This window comes from Triturus cristatus, chromosome 11, assembly GCF_964204655.1.
Source record: "Triturus cristatus chromosome 11, aTriCri1.1, whole genome shotgun sequence".
Lineage (NCBI taxonomy): Eukaryota > Metazoa > Chordata > Amphibia > Caudata > Salamandridae > Triturus > Triturus cristatus.
Window position 1 is genome coordinate 1,113,133,673 of NC_140594.1, and position 17,048 is coordinate 1,113,150,720.

Below are 17,048 nucleotides of genomic sequence, written 5' to 3' on the forward strand. Positions count from 1 at the left end.
TGTACTAAGTCCAAGGCAAAGATACAGTCAACGTGTTCCTACAGGTATGTAGATGGAATATTGCCTCACAAATATCGAGGGCAAAAATATTGCAAAAATAAGTTTCTATAGGTAAGTAAAGTTTGACTATATATAAGTCCATATATACCTTGGTGATATATATATCTTCAAGGAACATAGATGTGGAGTTAAGAATAGTAAATATATACTTACCTATTTGCAATTACCTTCTTGATATTTGGTCGTTGATACTTTTGACACAATATTCTGTCCACACGATATTTGTGTTTCCGAGTTTCTGTCAGTGATCCATTCCTAGGGATTGCTAGTTACCCTATAGATAGAGGGATGTTGCTCCAGATCCTGCGTTTATAGAAAAAGAAGGAGATTTAGGAAACAAACTGTTTTGAGCTCCTTTTTAAATTTTGCCATTGTACAGTGGTGTGGCTAGGAGTCACTAATTGTGATTTTTGGGTGTCAGTGACATATTAAGGGGATCATTTAGAGTTTGGCACAGAGAATAAATCACCAGACAGAGAGAAAACACCCTACACGTCAGGCCCATTGTTTGTTTGTTAGATTGTTATTAAAAAACAAAAACCTTTGGTAAGCATGCTAAACAAGCATGACGCCCACTCTGCAAATCCGTGGCAGCTGCTCTGAAAGCTTTCTGGATCTCCCACCAGTTTGACAGGGATCTCTATGTATGGTAGGTGGTCCTCCACCTCTACCAACCTGGCAGGTCAGCAGGCCACCTGTGAGAATCTAAAACACTGCTAGCTTGTGGTCTAACAGAAAGTGTTGTTCAATGTTCTAAGACGCTCTGCCCCTTGCACGACATGCAGGTAGGGATATTCGTCTTACCTGTGTGCATGTAGGAGCCAAAGGTGAGAGAGCAGTTCTGCACATCAAACGGAAAGTTGAAGATGCCCAGGTTGCAGGAGCTCACCACACGCAGCATGCGGTCATAGCGGATGGAGCCTGTGTGATTCACATAAACGTAGGGCGTCCGCTGGGACTTGTCCTCATCGATGCTGGGGGGAGAAAAAGGCGGAGGACAGATCTCACGCTCCAGCCTGTGGCCACCAATAGCAACGATCACAAGTAATGGGGGAAGGAGAGAAGACGACACAGTCAGGCTGAGGTCCAGCCTATGACAGTGGAAACCCCAGGTCTCTGTGTGCCAATTTCCATTCATTCAGTGGCTTCTTCTATTACCACCTTGTCCATCTTCCTCATCACAGTCCTTACTCTATGAAGGCGAGTCTCACCCTATAGATAGGCAACTTCTATGCTGGGCAAAAAAAGAGAAGCTGCTCTCTTAAAATCTCAAGACACCTTTTTTGTTCCTAATATTTTACCCTTCGTAGCCACAATAAGCATCATTACCCTTCCTCTTCTAGTGCAACGCCAAGCCAAATAATGCCTGGTGTGAGGATAACCCAGGAGAGAAACTTTGGATGGATTGTAGGACTGTGAAGAGGAAGACTTGGACTCGGAGTAATGAAGATAATCAGACCGTTTGCACCTATCAGATAAAATTGACACCCTTTTGATTAAGAAAGGTATGGCTCCGGATAAATTACCAGTAGATTTTTATAAATTCTTCTTTGCATTAACATCTCAGTGGTATAAGAACTTCTGGGAAAGACATGGGAGAGAAGGGAGATAGGGTCAATTCTCTTGATAGAGACATGGATCTTTTTTATTTCTCTATAGTGTACTTTCTCTATAGATCTCTACATTTGTTACTGTAACTATTTGGGAAATTCGTAACATTTGAGGACGGTGGTGAAATTTGTTGTGACAAGGTGGTATCCATTTTTTTTAAATGTGTACACTTGAGAAACAAATCTCTTACCGATTATCTGGTGTTCATTCATGCCTGAATAGAACTGAACAGTATTCAGTCCTCATTAATGTCATTGATTATTTTATTCAACCTAATATCTTTAACCGATTGCTTGCCTGAAGCTGTAAACTATAGGGAGTAACTGCAGAAAAGACAGATCTGTTGGTTTTATTGTACTGGGTCCATCACAAAAATGAGTGGGTGCTTATGCAATACTAAAGTCTGAAAGCATTTTTACTATCAAGGGTTTACTTGTACTGAATTTAAGGTGCAAATTTTGGAATGTGGAAAGGCTGAGTAGAGGTGTTTGGATTAAAACGAGAGAACATACATTATGCACACATTTTTGGAGATGCTGTTGCAGTAGCAACTGAATATAGCACCTTACATTGTATGTCTTTACAAAGCATTCGATTACAATGCAGTCGTTACAACGACCTCGTTGTTACATCGCAGTACATTCAACGCAAGTTGTTACATCGACTTCCTGTAGGAGGCACGCTGGATTTAGGAATAGTATAATTTACTATTCCAACTCTAGTGTGCGCAACAGTAGGGAAGGTGTTGGAAGAGTAAATTATACTATTCCTTGGCTGTTTCCCATAGCAACTAAACTATCATTCTAGACTTAGCTATTTTGAAACGCTCTTGGTAGGAGAGTACACAAGACTATGGCTGCAGCTGAGTCCAGGTGGGCAGGAATGTGGGCAGACTAATGTGGGCTTGCACTTTCATTAATGTAGGAGTTTCAATGTAGATTAAGTTGCCCAGATGTGGTGGTGTTATAGACCAACATGTTTGGGCACCTAAACAAAGGTTTCTCCAGCATGTAAAATGCTGGATTAGGTAAGTATTCGCTGTTGACATCAATTGTGGTCTCCAAATCACAAATTTGATTGCTGGTCAGGACAACTCAAAATTTTATTTGTCTATGGTTGAAAAATTGATTACCATTGAGTTGGAATTTGTGAATACCTATTAGTTACAACTCAACAAAACTGTGGTAAATGACAATATATAAAAACAAGGTTTTTTTATTCTACATGAAACAGAGTAGATTGATTACTACATGTTTACCTTTTCCATATTCCCCCCTGACTCGAACCATGTTAAATTAGAAGGTGACAAAGGAATGTTTTTCTTGTTCATTAAATGTCCTTGTGATGGACGCAGAAAGAGGAAAACCGTTGTGCTATATATTCACTAGTTTAAATCCGTTCCTTTAGCCTGGGAAACAACCTTTGCAACGCAGTCATTACAACGGAATACCTTTACAACGCAGTCATTACAACGCAACATCCTTTAAATCGCATGCCATTACAATGAAGCCATTACAGTGCATGTCACTACAATGCAAGTCATTACAACGCATGTCACTACAACGCATGCCATTACAACGCATTGTAAGGTAAGTAATGGGGTATAGCCATTTTTAACCCTACACTATCCAACACTTACCCTACTGCTGCACTCACTGGAGTGGGAATTGCATTTTTTACCCCTACACTATCCAACACTTACCCTAATATGCACTCACTGGAGTGGGAATAGTAATTTTTACCCCTACCCTATCCAACACTTACTCTACTGTTGCTCTCACTGGAATGGGAATAGTAATTTTTACCCCTACACTCTCCAACACTTACCCTACTGTTCCCCTAAAAGTAATATGCATTGTAATGGTATGCATTATAATGGTATGCGTTGTATTGACATGCGTTGTAAATGTAGTTTCTGAAAATGCATTATGATGGCATGTGTTGTAAAATCATGCGTTGTAATGGATGTTGCGATGTAAAAACTTAATTGCAAAGTCATGCGTTGTAAATGTTTGCGTTGTAACATCATACATTCCTTTAGCCCTGTCGCTGATTTTTTGAAATAATTTGCTTTCCCTTTCATTGTGGTATCAAAGCATTTAACTTTAACCTGATTTCCTTCGGGAAAGACTAAAATCTCAGCTCATCACAATCTGCCTCATAGACTAACACCTATGCACAGTGTATTCCGTTGTCTAGCTTCATTTATTACAATTTAACTTGTGCCTCTCCCTTACAGGTTTTTTCACAGACTTTTTTTTACACCTTTATGTTACTGTGATAGTTTTTGTGCATTTCATATTTTTGTGCATCACTAGCAACGTGCAGAACATAGATTTATTTTCAAATTTACATGTGCACACTGACATGGTGTTATTTCATTTAGGACACATTTTCTATGTTTCGTTAAAGTGTATTTTCCAGGCTCTTCCTAACTAGCCCTCAATCGAGGCCTAGACGCCATCTTGTTTAAAATGGACGTCTCCTCCTGCAAGTTCACTGTTCATTATTTCTAAAGAACACGGTCAAGAAGAGTCATGATTGTTTATTTTCATTGACATTGTTCTTGTTGTTCTTGAAAAAACTTTCCATCACATACACAGAAATATTGCATTTCCCAAGGCCCTTCCGCTAACTCACTGTTCCTTAATCATTCCCATTAATTTGATGTTGTTCATGTAACTAGTTTCTTTTGCCATCTCCGGATGATATTAGCATGCAGTGGGCAGAATCGATATTCATGTAGTGGAATAGGGCTTAGATGCTAAGGCAATATGACGTTTGTTAAAATTGATTTGCTAAGAATGTAATTCTTTTGCTCACACCGGGATGATTTTGAAGAACTGATTTCCTATGCAAGAAAACTGTATGCAACCCCTCATGTTTGTGGGTGAGCCAGAAACTATGGAACCTGCTGATGTCTTAATGATTTTGAAACTTATTTGAGACTTAGAATTTTTCTGATTGTGCACATTATTCTGTAACGCCCTATTTACTGAGAGCCTTCATAGCAATGACTTCATGTATTTGCATTTATGATCTCTGTACTGCACTCTTTACTTTTTTATAATAAATCCTTAAAATTTTTATTCCTGGTCTACATCTCAATTAGTGAGTTAGTCCTTACTTAATTGAGTGTATTATGATATATGTTTGGGGGTTCCTTAACTCTGGACACATTGCCTCATAAAATCAAAGTATAACACTGTCTCCGATTCAACCGATCCATAACCGAGTTGTTAAGGTAATATTTTGGGGTGTACAATTTTAGGGGTTCCCCTCACGGACATTACTTCATACCAATGCTCACATGGCTGGGTCAGTGCTATGCAACCCCTATTATAAATATGATACATAAACATGAAATTAATGAATATTGGCACTGAAAGGATTCTTGAAACATTTTACTTACAACTCATAGACAATGATATCAGGAGTCCAGAGGTCCTCCACGGGCAGGGAAATCTTCTGCACACCTCCACACTCTGCGGGATCCCAGGTAAGGAATTCATGATGCCAGTACTGGTAGAGAGAGAGGGGAAGGATGCAGAGTGAAGAGAGAGTGGCGCAGGGTAAAGGTGAGAAGAAAAAAAGGGATGGAGGAGGAGACAGGGAGTGTCAGTCTCCAATACTGTGGGAGATCTCTTTCCAGTGAGATGGCTGGAGCTTTTGAGCCAGCATTCGGCCACTCGTGTGCACACCACCAATAGTTTCATACACGTCACAAGGCACCGCTGCACTGTGGGAGTCTACACAAGGGTAGGGACCAGCAGCCTGCATGCCCTGAGTGTGCCCACAAGGAAGAATAGGGGAAACAAGGAAGAGAGGAATCAAAGAAGAGAAAGGAGGGGCGAAAGGGGAGGGGTGGAAGAAAAGGAATAAGGAAGAATATGAAGAAAATGGAAAGATGAAAAGAAACTAGGGAGGAAGAAAGGAAGAAACATACTAAAAAGCAAAAATATCGGAATAAACAGGGTACGGAGTGGACGAAAAGCATACAGGAAGGTCGGAAACCTGCGGTAATGGAGCGGAGGGCAGGAAGGAAGAAGAAAAGGACGGAAGGAAAGGAATGAAGGATGAAGACAACTAAGGAAGGTGGAAGAGGAGGGATGAAAAGAAGAAAAGGAGGAAAGAAGCAGGAGGGGGGAGTATTGGGATAGAAATGTATCCTGAATGGTTAACGGGCATGTACCTCTGCCCTAAGTACCCAACTGCATGTGAAACTGGTACCCTGACATTTTGTTTGTCACTGGCATCACACCTATCAAAGCATGTATGCAGAGACCAAGGCCTGTGCCTGGTTATGCAGAGGGATGCACCCAGTGTGCCCTCATAGCGGGCATAGGACTAATGTACTAATATCCGTTCCCTGGTTGTTAGTAAATCTTTTGTATGATCAGATCTTTTTCTCTGTGTTAGCAGAGATCACAGTGTACTGACCCGGCTCATGTAAAGTTCTGCTTTAATGTGTGTGTGAAGCATGTGTAAGTGCAGTGAGTGTGCAGCACGTTTGGGAGTAGGACTTGTGTGTGATGAGAGTTTGAGATAGCCCCTGGTTTAGCCGGGCTCAAGGAGGATGGACACAACATTCTCTGACAGTGTTTTGCCCGCATTTCTGTGATAGGATGGCAGAGACTGAGGAAATGAAGAGAGGAAGAATGGAGACAGGGGTACCCATAGAAATTCAATGAGGTCCTAGTTAGCATAGCCTAATTAGTTCTTCCTGGGCGGCACTGTCATTTGGTAGATGGTAGGGGCGAGGGTGAGCTGCAGTTTCTGTTGTTAAAGGTGAGGTGCGGGCCTGAACTTTGTTTGTTCCTGATTACTGCTTCAAGAAGGCTAATGAGTTGTGACAACGCCCATTTGCGGAACAATGGAAGGACACACTACATGCCTGGGAATACCTGAGCTCTCCAAGCAGTATGAATAGTGAAAGCAAACACTCCTCAGACTAGAAGGGGGAGAAAAAGAGCTCCCACCTGGTAATGCTTGGGTGAGTCCACAGGGGTTGCTGTGCAGTAGCCACTTTAGGCCCCCCCTTCCCCTCCTCCTGCTGAGTGGTGAAGGGGGATGGATGTCAACAGGAGGGGTGAGATCCCTAAGAGAATGGAACTGGATGCCACTCAGGCCTAGAAGAGACAAAAACTCCCCCCCTCACCATACACAATCAAATTAGCGAGACACATAGCTGCAGTCAATACCGCACTAGTTTAAGCCAAGTAGTTAGAAGGTTTTGTCTTTTTTTATTAAATCTTTGTTTGGTAATTTTATGCTACATCTGATCCTTGGATGACAGCGGCATCAACTGCCCAGCCTTAGGTACCTCGAATTGCAAGGAAACTGTATTGTAACAGGGAAGGGGCAGGTATGGGAATAGGTATTTGAACTCTAGGTTGAGTAATAGATAGAATGAACAATACTAGTAATCACATACTATACCTAATGTACCCCTTCTATGTGTGCCCCTTTGAGATAAAAGGTGCTAAGCACCAATACTAAGTTTTGTAACACTCCATCGCAAGAGAGATGCTGTGTTCAATGTTAGAACACTATTATATAACAAAGAATGTATAACTAAATGCCAATAAAGATATGTTTAAAAAAAAAAAGAAGGCTGATGACAGCTGATGTCGAGACCTTACACTTCATTGAGTCCATAGTTTAGATTGAGATACTCCTGCTTGGGGCCAGCACTACCTGCTGCGACAGCCATCACCTTCCCCAAAGACTGTATCGAAGAAGCTTCCATAAAATGACAACTGAATGAGAACCAACCTAATGCGGTTCTGATGCACATTCCCAGTCTGCAAAATAAGTACAGAAGTGGGATCCAAACCGCCACACTTTTTCCAGCTCCAATGTTTTTTTTACCAAGGAAAGGTATGCCCTGCTTCAGTACTCAGAGGGCTACCAGGGCATGACAGCTAGTCTCACAGAAGTGAGGGGTCATCACTTGAAGTCTACACACTCTGCTGGAGGAGGCGAACGCCTGCCTACAGCGTAGAATCCTGTCTGCTGACAGAGGGAAGGAGAGTGCCTGAAGAACAGCCAGAGGAAGTGGACTACAAAAAGGGGGCAAATCCAGGAATGGCCCCAGATGTGAAGAGGTTACCTAGTCTGCCCAAGTGAATCTTGCTGTGAACCGTGCCAAGATTTTTCAGTTCCAAGCATCATTCGGCATCCTTCCGTGTGCCCGAGAGATTGGTGCTGATGCTGCCATTATCGAACTCGGAGATCTCTTGTCGCTGATGATGTGGAAGCTCGGATCATAAGGGCTAATGTTGCCAATTGGCCAAGTTCACTGCCAAGGACCCAGTAGTTACAAGTGTAGCTGTCGTAGGAGCAGGAACATTGAAAATGCATTCCTGCACCATCAGCACTGCACCTATAGTGAGCAGGTAAACGTGGGGCCTAACTTTGAATGAAACGAGGGACTGAAATTGTAGAAAATGTTGCCATATGAACCTAAGACGTTAGCCGAGTGAGCTTCAATTGTCAATTGCTAAGTGAACTGCTTTGCACATTTCACAGGTGGGTAATTCTGAGTGAACTGCACCTGTGGCTAATCAATGCCTGTACCTATTCTGTACAGCAGGGGCTGCAGACATCAGGAAACTCAGATAGAAGGGAAAGGCTACCAAAAGGGGTGCAGCACCTCACAGACGGTCGCAAATGGAGCTGTGCAGTGTATTGCTTTGATGTGAGATTAAAGTACTTTCTTTTAACTGAAAGATACGCACATTGGGCTGGACACTACGTTATTATGTCTGTTAGTCAATTCGTTCTGATCTCTTGCCCCAACATAGCCTCTTTGAGAAGCTTTGGATTGCTCCGCCTCACTACCCTGAGAGTCAAGTGCAGAAAGTGTGTACTTGGCCTAGTTTGCAGAGCCATAATCTGACGGACTCCAGCATACTAGTGGCTTATGTTCTACTCATCGACGTTGAGGACAAGGATCCCCTGTCTTTCTCCCTAGGAAGGGATGATTGAAGAAAAAGAGAAAAGGTAAATGATTGAGGAGAGGAAGGGAAGGAAGAAAGGGAAGAAGGGAGAAACAGAGAAGGAAGGAAGGAAGGAAGGAAGGAAGGAAGGAAGGAAGGAAGGAAGGGACTGGAAAACAAAAGAAGAATGGACGGAAGGAAGGATAGAAGGAAGGGAGTCACCACAAAGCAATGGTAATATAATGAAGAGCGGAGGAGGGAGGAAGGAAAGAAAGAAGGAAAAAGAAAAAGGATCGAAGCAAGGAAAGGAGTGAACCAGCAAGAGGGGAAAGAAAGAAAGAAAGAAAGAAAGAAAGAGAGAAAGAAAGAAAGAAAGAAAGAAAGAAAGAAAGAAAGAAAGAAAGAAAGAAAGAAAGAAAGAAAGAAAGAAAGAAAGAAAGAAAGAAGAAAGTAAGAACAGAAGAAGCACGTGAAGTAGGGAGGGTTGGGAGGAGGAGGAAATGAGGGAAGGAAAGGAAAGAAGGAAGGAAGGCGTGAAAGGCAGTGAAGGAAGGAAGAAGGGAACAAAGGAAGGAGCAAGCAATGTGTGGATGTGAGAAATGAAGAAAGGACTAGAAAGAGACAAGCCCCCCCCCCCCATTAAAGATCGAGATGAGTGAGACTGTGTGGGCAATCAAGGTCATTGTGGATGGCAAGGCTGCTGGTCCTGCTGGCCTTCCTGTGGATCTCTTTCTCTCAGACACTGAGAACTGGGCCCTATATATAAACAAGCTGCCAAACGCCATATTGAAGGGGGCAGATGTCCCCTGCAACTGGAAGGTGGGAGGATTGTCCCGGTTTACAAAAGGGCCAAGGGATTACTCTTTGAACCACAGACCAATAGGTCTTATTGATGCAGATCAAAAGGTTTTCTGTAGGCAGATTTTGAAAACAATGGGACCTATGGATAGAAGAGCACCAATCCTTGTCATATTAGTAAGCAGGGTTTGGAGCCAGATAAGCACAATCGATCAGGTCTTTAGGTTTCTGACCATTTAATGGAAGACAGTCGCCCTCCAGAAGGCTCACCTGTACTTAGTGTTTGTGGACCTAACGTCCACCTTTGACCTGGTCTCTCGCTCCCACTCATAGGAGGCCCTCAGGAAAAGTGGTGTTCTTTCTGACCTCCTGGACATTATTGTGCAACTGCATCATGATACATACGCCCAAGTCCGATGGTGTACTAGGGGTGAATTAACAGAACAAATAGGAGTTAAAAAAGGTGTACGCCAGGAGTGCGTGCTCACACCAACTCTATTTTCTTTGTACCTCAACTATGAGGTCGCCTATCTGGTGGATGGTGAGTGTGATGCCCCTAAGGTGGCCGACCGGAAGATCCCTCTGCTGCTTTTTGCAAATGACACTCTGTCGATGTCTAAAACCCCGAGTGGCCTGCAATCTCTAGTGGATAGGTTTGTGGCATTTTGTGCTGATCGAGGGCTGGTGATAAACCATTCAAAAACAAAATTCATGACCATCAGCCCCCATAAATCATTTAGGGGCACGATAATGCTAGAAGGAAAGCCTCTGGATAAGTTTAACTACATGGGAATTAAATTAACTAGAGCTATGGCATGGTCTTCCCATGTCAAAAAAACAGCCTGAATCTAACCCACCAAACCTCAACCACTATAAATCTCTACAAGTCCTCTCAAACCAGGCGTATCTCCCCTGCTCTAAAAATATACAAGACCAAGGCAGAGGGCAGCGCGCTATATGGGGCAGAATTGTGGGTCCCCTCAAGTCTAACCCAACTTGGTATAGCTGAAAACATTTTCTTGAAAGCCCTGTCTATCCTCCCCAAAAGAACCCCCCTACTACCACTACGCTGGGACATGGGCATTATGCCAATGGTGTATAAGGCCCAGTAGGGACCATTACTATACAGACGTAGACTGAAGTACACCCCGGCCCTAAAGGACTATTATAACCCCTTTAAAGAAATAGTCTCACTAGATAAATTTGGCAAAAACAAGTGGGTTGTCTACGTAAAGGACTCCTTGACCCAGCATGGCCTAGGAGAGTTTTGTTATAACAACACCAATACAGCACAACTATCCAGGGACACACTGAAGAAAGCTTTCTAGGGGTATAGGTGGGACCGCGAAGTAAAGAACATGAATCAAGGTTTCGTAACCAGCAACTTCCTTGACTTTATGCCCCAAAGTGAGTTTGAACCCTTCCACCACTTTATCCTCTCACCAGTTGCCAGACAATTGTACCTTAAATTCCGCCATGTCGCGCTACCTCTTTTACCCCTGTGCTCAAATTGGAAACCTAAAAGTGATCTGTGCACCGTCTGCCCAGCATGCCTACATGCAGAAAAAACTTTGCCACACTTCATTTTCTTCTGCCCTGAACATGCCCGCTCGAGGTGAAGCTGGATCATTCCAAACTGTAGACAGCTTGGGTGTAGGCAGCTGTATGCAGCACTTAGGATCCTGCACACTGAGGCATTAGAGCTGGTTGCTTGTGCAGTCGCCAAATATCTCCATTGGAGCTGGAGTATTAGAACCAGAGTGTTGGGGTAAATTTTCTGGCACCTTTGGGGCTGCCTCCTGAAATATTCCCACGCGTAGAGCTGTACACGACTTCTACAGCTTAGCACACTGTATTACCCACACTTGTTTCGTCTGCCAATATTTGTATGCCACTAAGTATCGCTAAGCTAATTTTCATACACAGGATATGCTGCTTGCTTCCTGATGTCCACTCTTAGCATCGACATCTGTATGGCCATCGACCTGCAGGTTTTTCTCAGTGAGTTCAGGGGTACCCACACAGATCCTAGTATACTGCCCGATACCCACCCCCCTCCCCAACGAGAGCTGCTATGTTTTCTTTTTTTTACTATTGTGATCTTTATATATCACCTTTTATTGCCTTAAATGACTTATATGGGACTTTTATAACTGTTCTAATACTGTATGGGCAACCGTGATCCTCTGATAGTCCTTTTAAACTGAGATTGAATATTTTAATGTATTTATATTCTGCTTGTCTGTATTGTATTTTTTATGTTTTGTGTACTTTCATGGTCCTAAAAATTGAATAAAGTATTGTATTGTGATAGAATTATTGAAAGGACTTAAGGAAAGAGGAATGGAGGGAGTGAGTGAGGGCAAGAGGTAAGGAAGGAATGGGGAAGGAAGAAAGGGAAGATGTGGTGAGTGAGATAAGCAAGGATGGTCATGAGGAAGTAAGGAAGAAGAAAGAAAGAAAGAAGGAAAGAAAGAAGGAAAGAAAGAAAGAAAGAAAGAAAGAAAGAAAGAAAGAAAGAAAGAAAGAAAGAAAGAAAGAAAGAAAGAAAGAAAGAAAGAAAGAAAGAAAGAAAGAAAGAAAGAAAGAAATGAGAAAAATGAAGAATGGAGAGAAGGAGGAACAGGAGCGAAGGTTGACGGGAGGACAGAAGACATTTCTAAGTAGAGGTAGCAAGTAGCAACAAAGGGAAATGCAGTTGCAGTGGTGAATGTTGGCAAAGAGAATGACAAATTCCAAGAATCAAGGAGAACTGTATCATGTGACTAGGAGGAACTGGTCTAGAAGGCACTCATAGTTAATGCAGACCATGCTGGAACACAAATGGAAAGACACAGGAGCTGGGAAAGGGACAAGCACATATGGTGACACAGGAACCGTGAGACATAGGCATGGTAACACTGGACCGGGGATGTATTGATACTTGGCCTAGAACATAACTAAACACGGACAGGTACTAGACAAGGAAGACATACATTGGGACAAGGAGACAAAGTCAACTAACATAATTTAGCAGAATGGTTTGAAATAAATCGAAGGTTAGACTACAACAAGATGAATATACAAAACAGTCATGGAATGCATAGGCTAGAGATGATGGGAGGGGAAGGTTTATGGTTAGGATAAGGTTATTATGTTCAGGGGTTAGGGCTAAAGTAAAGGGTGACCTGAGGGATGAGGGTTAGGTTTAGGTTTGTGGATGAGTTGGGTGGAGTGAGCAGCTGGCTTAAGATCAGGTCATGAAGAAATTAGGAAACACATGGTGGCCCATCTCCAGAGAGATGTAAGCCCTAATTCCCTTATTAAAAAAACTATTTTTTGAACTCCTGGGAGGTGCAAGAGTGTCTGTCTCATGGAAAAAGTCTCATAAATGACAAGCAAGGATATATTATTTATCAAAGTTCCCAGAGAGGGAAGGTGGGAAACAGGACTAGGACGAGGAAGAGTAGCGATCAGCGTAATGAAACTGGTGGTAAGAAATCTGAGCATTACAACTTCATCCCTCTTTCTCGTCCCCGTCCTAACTAACGAGAATAAAACAATTACTATTAAAGGGCATTGATATACCACAGAAATCCAGTCGAGATGCAACGCAGATGAAACGTTGAATCATAGATCAGTGAAAATATATAGTACTTACTTATTCACTGATCTCAGAACAGCTGAGTCAAATTACCCTAACCAACACCTGAAGGCTTCTGCTGGACAGACATCAGGTATGGAAATTCCATGAGCAACAGCCCAAGAAGGAGAGGTACCTTGTGGAATGTCCTAAAAGGAGCTGAAAGAGCAGCTCCAGCCAGATCATATGCCACGGGAATGGCTGTGTATGTCCAACTACTAAGGGTGAAGACAGAAGGCATTTGACCCTGTCAACAGGGTCTAAAGTCGACAAACGTACAGTCCTTAGTATGGAAGCCTGTTGTATGCTGTAAGTATATTCTCACTTCTGAAAAAGCAGAGCGATCATAGGTTGTCCCGTGAGAATTGACTCTGGACACTCATGCATAAGGGTGAGCCGCTCCGCTTTCTTTCGTGGACTCACTACTGATACCTGAATAGGGTCGTTTTTATCTACTTTTTTTTTTTAAATATCGTTTGATTAAGTTTGACAGTAAACATATAAATTGTACCTTTCTCTTTTCTATGCGATTATCCAACACACTATACATGAATCAGGGGATAACGAATTACAGTTACAGTTATGTCACATCTCTGAGTTCATTTTTTCGCATTTCTAGTTCCACCATTGGTGATATACATATACTTCCCTGATACACATTCCATGCCTTCCACTTCTTATCCCACTTTTTAGGGCAGCCACATGTTGTGAATACTTCCTTTTCCGCCACCATACACCTATCAAGCTCTTTCGCCCATACCTGAATTGATGGTGCGTCCGCCGCCCCCTAATTTCGTGATATCTCTCGCTTAACTAAGGTATATCCTAGTGTTGTCATCTGTTGCTCAATTTCTGTGAGGTCTGTGGCTGCCCATATGTTAAGTAAGCCCAGCTGTGGTGTAAGAGCTACCTCCTTCCCCAGTGCTGTTTGAATGCAAGTTGTGGCTCCCTCCCATATATGCTTTACAGCAGGGCAGTCCCAGATCGTATGGTAAAAGGTGGACACTTGTTTGCACCCCCTAAGACAGAGCGCATCCGTCCTGGCACCTATTTTGGCCAGGGTGACCCCCGTCAAATAGGACCGGTGTAGAATCTTGAGTTGAATCAATCGGAAGCAGAGGGTGATAGCCGCTTCTCTAGGGGACATCAGGGCCGCTTGCCAGTCCTCATCATCAATAGGCCCCAGGTCACTTTGCCACTTCTCTCTAAGTTTTTCGAAGGTGTCGGGCAAGTTATCACATAATTTTTTATAGGTTAGGGATCTGGCCTTCGAGTTCAGTGGCCCGTCCAGCAATCTGTCCTCTAATGGTGACGACTCTGGTATGTCTTTGAGGTCATTGAAAACCGCCATAAGGGTGTGTTTAATCTGTAGATAGCGAAACAGTTCCCCTTGTGCCATTTGGTAATGCCCCCTGAGTTCCTCAAAAGTAAGAATAGAACCCTTTTTGATCAAATCTCCCACCACTGAGATCCCGATCATGTCCCACTTGTTGAACCCTGGTTGGTGACATAGAGTGCCCAATCTCTGGGTTTGCCACAGTGGTGTCACTTTTGTGAGTGTATTTGCCCAGCCTAAACGGGAATTCACCTGGTGCCAGATTCCTATCGTGTGAGAAGTGGGCCCAATATATCTGTGTTTCTTGGCTTTGGATTACAGTGCTCCGAAGTATCCGGACCGCCCAGTTTGGTAACTGTCCAGCACATATGCCGGATCATTAGGGGGGGGTGGTATATCCAGTGGTTTATCACTACCAGCTGTGAAGCCCAATAGTAGAGTTTTAGGTCAGGAAAGGCTATGCCCCCATCATACCACCCTTTCGTTAACTTTTTCAGTGCCACACGAGGGGTCTTGCTGTCCCACAACAACGTACGAACCTCACTCTCCACCGCTGTGAAATATGTATCTGGGACACTGTTCGGACAGTTCTGGAGAATGTATAAAAACCGCGGGAGAGCCAGCATCTTAAAGAGGGAAGCACGGTCTACAAGGGACAGAGGCAGGGACCGCCAGTGTTTTACATCTGCTCGCATCCGGGCCAGAGAAGGGGCCAGGTTACGGCTATAAAACAGGGCCGGATCTAACGTGACATAGATTCCTAGATATCGGAAACCATCCCTAGCCACTTCTATCATACAGTTCGCCGGAAGACGAGGAACCTGTCCTCGAAGCACAAACAGTACAGACTTGCTCCAATTGATCGCATAGCCGGAATATTTTCCAAAGTTCGTGAAGATGTTCAGAACTGCATGTATGGATTTATAGGGGGAGGCAAGATATAGCAGTATATCATCAGCATATAATGATATTCTATCCTCCTGATCTATTGTCCATTTCAGCCCCCTTACCATTACATCCCGGCGTATCCACGCAGCGAGTGGTTCTAGCATGAGGGAAAATATCAGTGGCGATAACGGACAGCCCTGCCGGGTACCCCTTCGCAATGTAAAGGCACGGGACGTGTAATTGTTAACTCTTATTTATACCTGTATATCCGTATAGAGCAGTTCCACCCAGCCTAGAAACTTTGGACCAAATTCAAACCTTGTCAGAACCGCGAATAGATACAGCCATTCTATCGAGTCAAACGCCATAGAGGCATCAAATGAAAGGACCACTGCATCCTCCTCCACGTAATCTCTGCGTGCAAGCACGTTATGGAGATGACGGATATTAAGTGCTGTGTTCCTACCTGGCATAAAGCCTGATTGGTCCGGGTGAACTAAGGAGGAGATAACTGCGACTAGCCTGGTGGCAAGCACTTTCGCTAATACCTTAGCTTCTACACTAATCAATGAGATCGGTCTGTATGAGCCACAATTGTCCCCGGGCTTCCCCGGTTTACGGATAACTACTATGGTAGCAAGACTCTGGTCTTTGAACAATTTTCCTGTCTCGTAACTTTCGTTATACATAGCTCGCAGATGTGGGGCTACTTGGGAGGCCGTTACTTTCAAGAACTCGATGGGAGTGCCGTTAGGCCCCATCGCTTTCCCAGATAGCATTTGACTAATGGCTTTCTGAATTTCATCGTCTGATAAGTCACTATCAAGAGTGTCTCTCTCTGACTCGGAGCGTGCAGGTAAGACACTGTCTGAGAGGAGTTGGCGGGAATCTTCGGCAGTGTAATTGGTAGAGGGGGTTTTATGAACTATTTTAGAAAAACCTGTACAAAACTCAGAGAGGTAACGTGTGATTAGGAACTTCCCTAGACTTCACATACCGATTCCCCAATCACTGTGTAGACGAGGTTACATAGCACCTGAAGAATAGCCGCTAGATCATTTTTGTGACTGACTCAGGCTTGAAACATGTTGACCCAGTAGCCGTCTTAGATTATTATTTCTAGTGAACAGAGTCATTATTTTTACTATAGGCAAGTGGACTCTATCATTTAAAAGTCTCTTTTGAGAGGACCTGTTGTCCTATTTTTAGATTGCACTAAAACGTATGCACTAATTACACCAATCTATACCACTAGCCACACACCCAACCTTCACAGCCGGCATAATAAAATATCTCCGGTAAAGTGCCCCCTTGAGGGTGCCCATCGGGCATTGCGGTGCCGGCCCGACGTGGAGCAAAAGCTTGATGAAGCATGACACCCATCTGCGTGTGAGAGGGCACTGGCTGCTAAGGAGTTGCGTTCCCTGCTGATACCTTAGGACATGTCCGACCTGTAGTACAGACCTTCTCTCTTGCTTTCAACAGGACCTGCATACCCCCTTTAGAAAGTATACTCTCGCAGTCACTCCAACATTCAAGGAATGCAGAGCACACTCACCTGCCAATTAGGGAGGAACACGGATATGGGAGAACCCCCACTGATGAAGGTGAAAGTCAGAAAAGTCAGGAGATAAGAAAGACATATGTCTTACTAGTATAGAAAACAAACATCTACTTGGTTTACCAAAACAGAAAAGAAAGGTGACATACCAGTGTAGAAAAGAGAGACGTATGACATTTTGGGTATAGAAAGAAAAGGCATATGGCATAGTGATATAGGAAAGAAGCACAC

At 43.4% G+C, this 17,048-nt stretch overlaps 1 protein-coding gene across 1 annotated transcript in view; it reads right to left on the bottom strand.

Moving 5' to 3' along the window:
* LOC146786119 (5-hydroxytryptamine receptor 3A-like) overlaps nucleotides 1–17,048 on the bottom strand; it is a 75,037-nt gene that overhangs the window by 44,859 nt on the left and 13,130 nt on the right. Inside the window, exons 4-5 of the mRNA XM_085633161.1 lie at nucleotides 5,084–5,193; nucleotides 865–1,034 (exon numbers count right to left, since the gene is read on the bottom strand). Of these exons, the coding sequence (XP_085489287.1) occupies nucleotides 865–1,034; nucleotides 5,084–5,193 (280 nt within the window). The remainder of the gene's footprint in view (nucleotides 1–864; nucleotides 1,035–5,083; nucleotides 5,194–17,048) is intronic.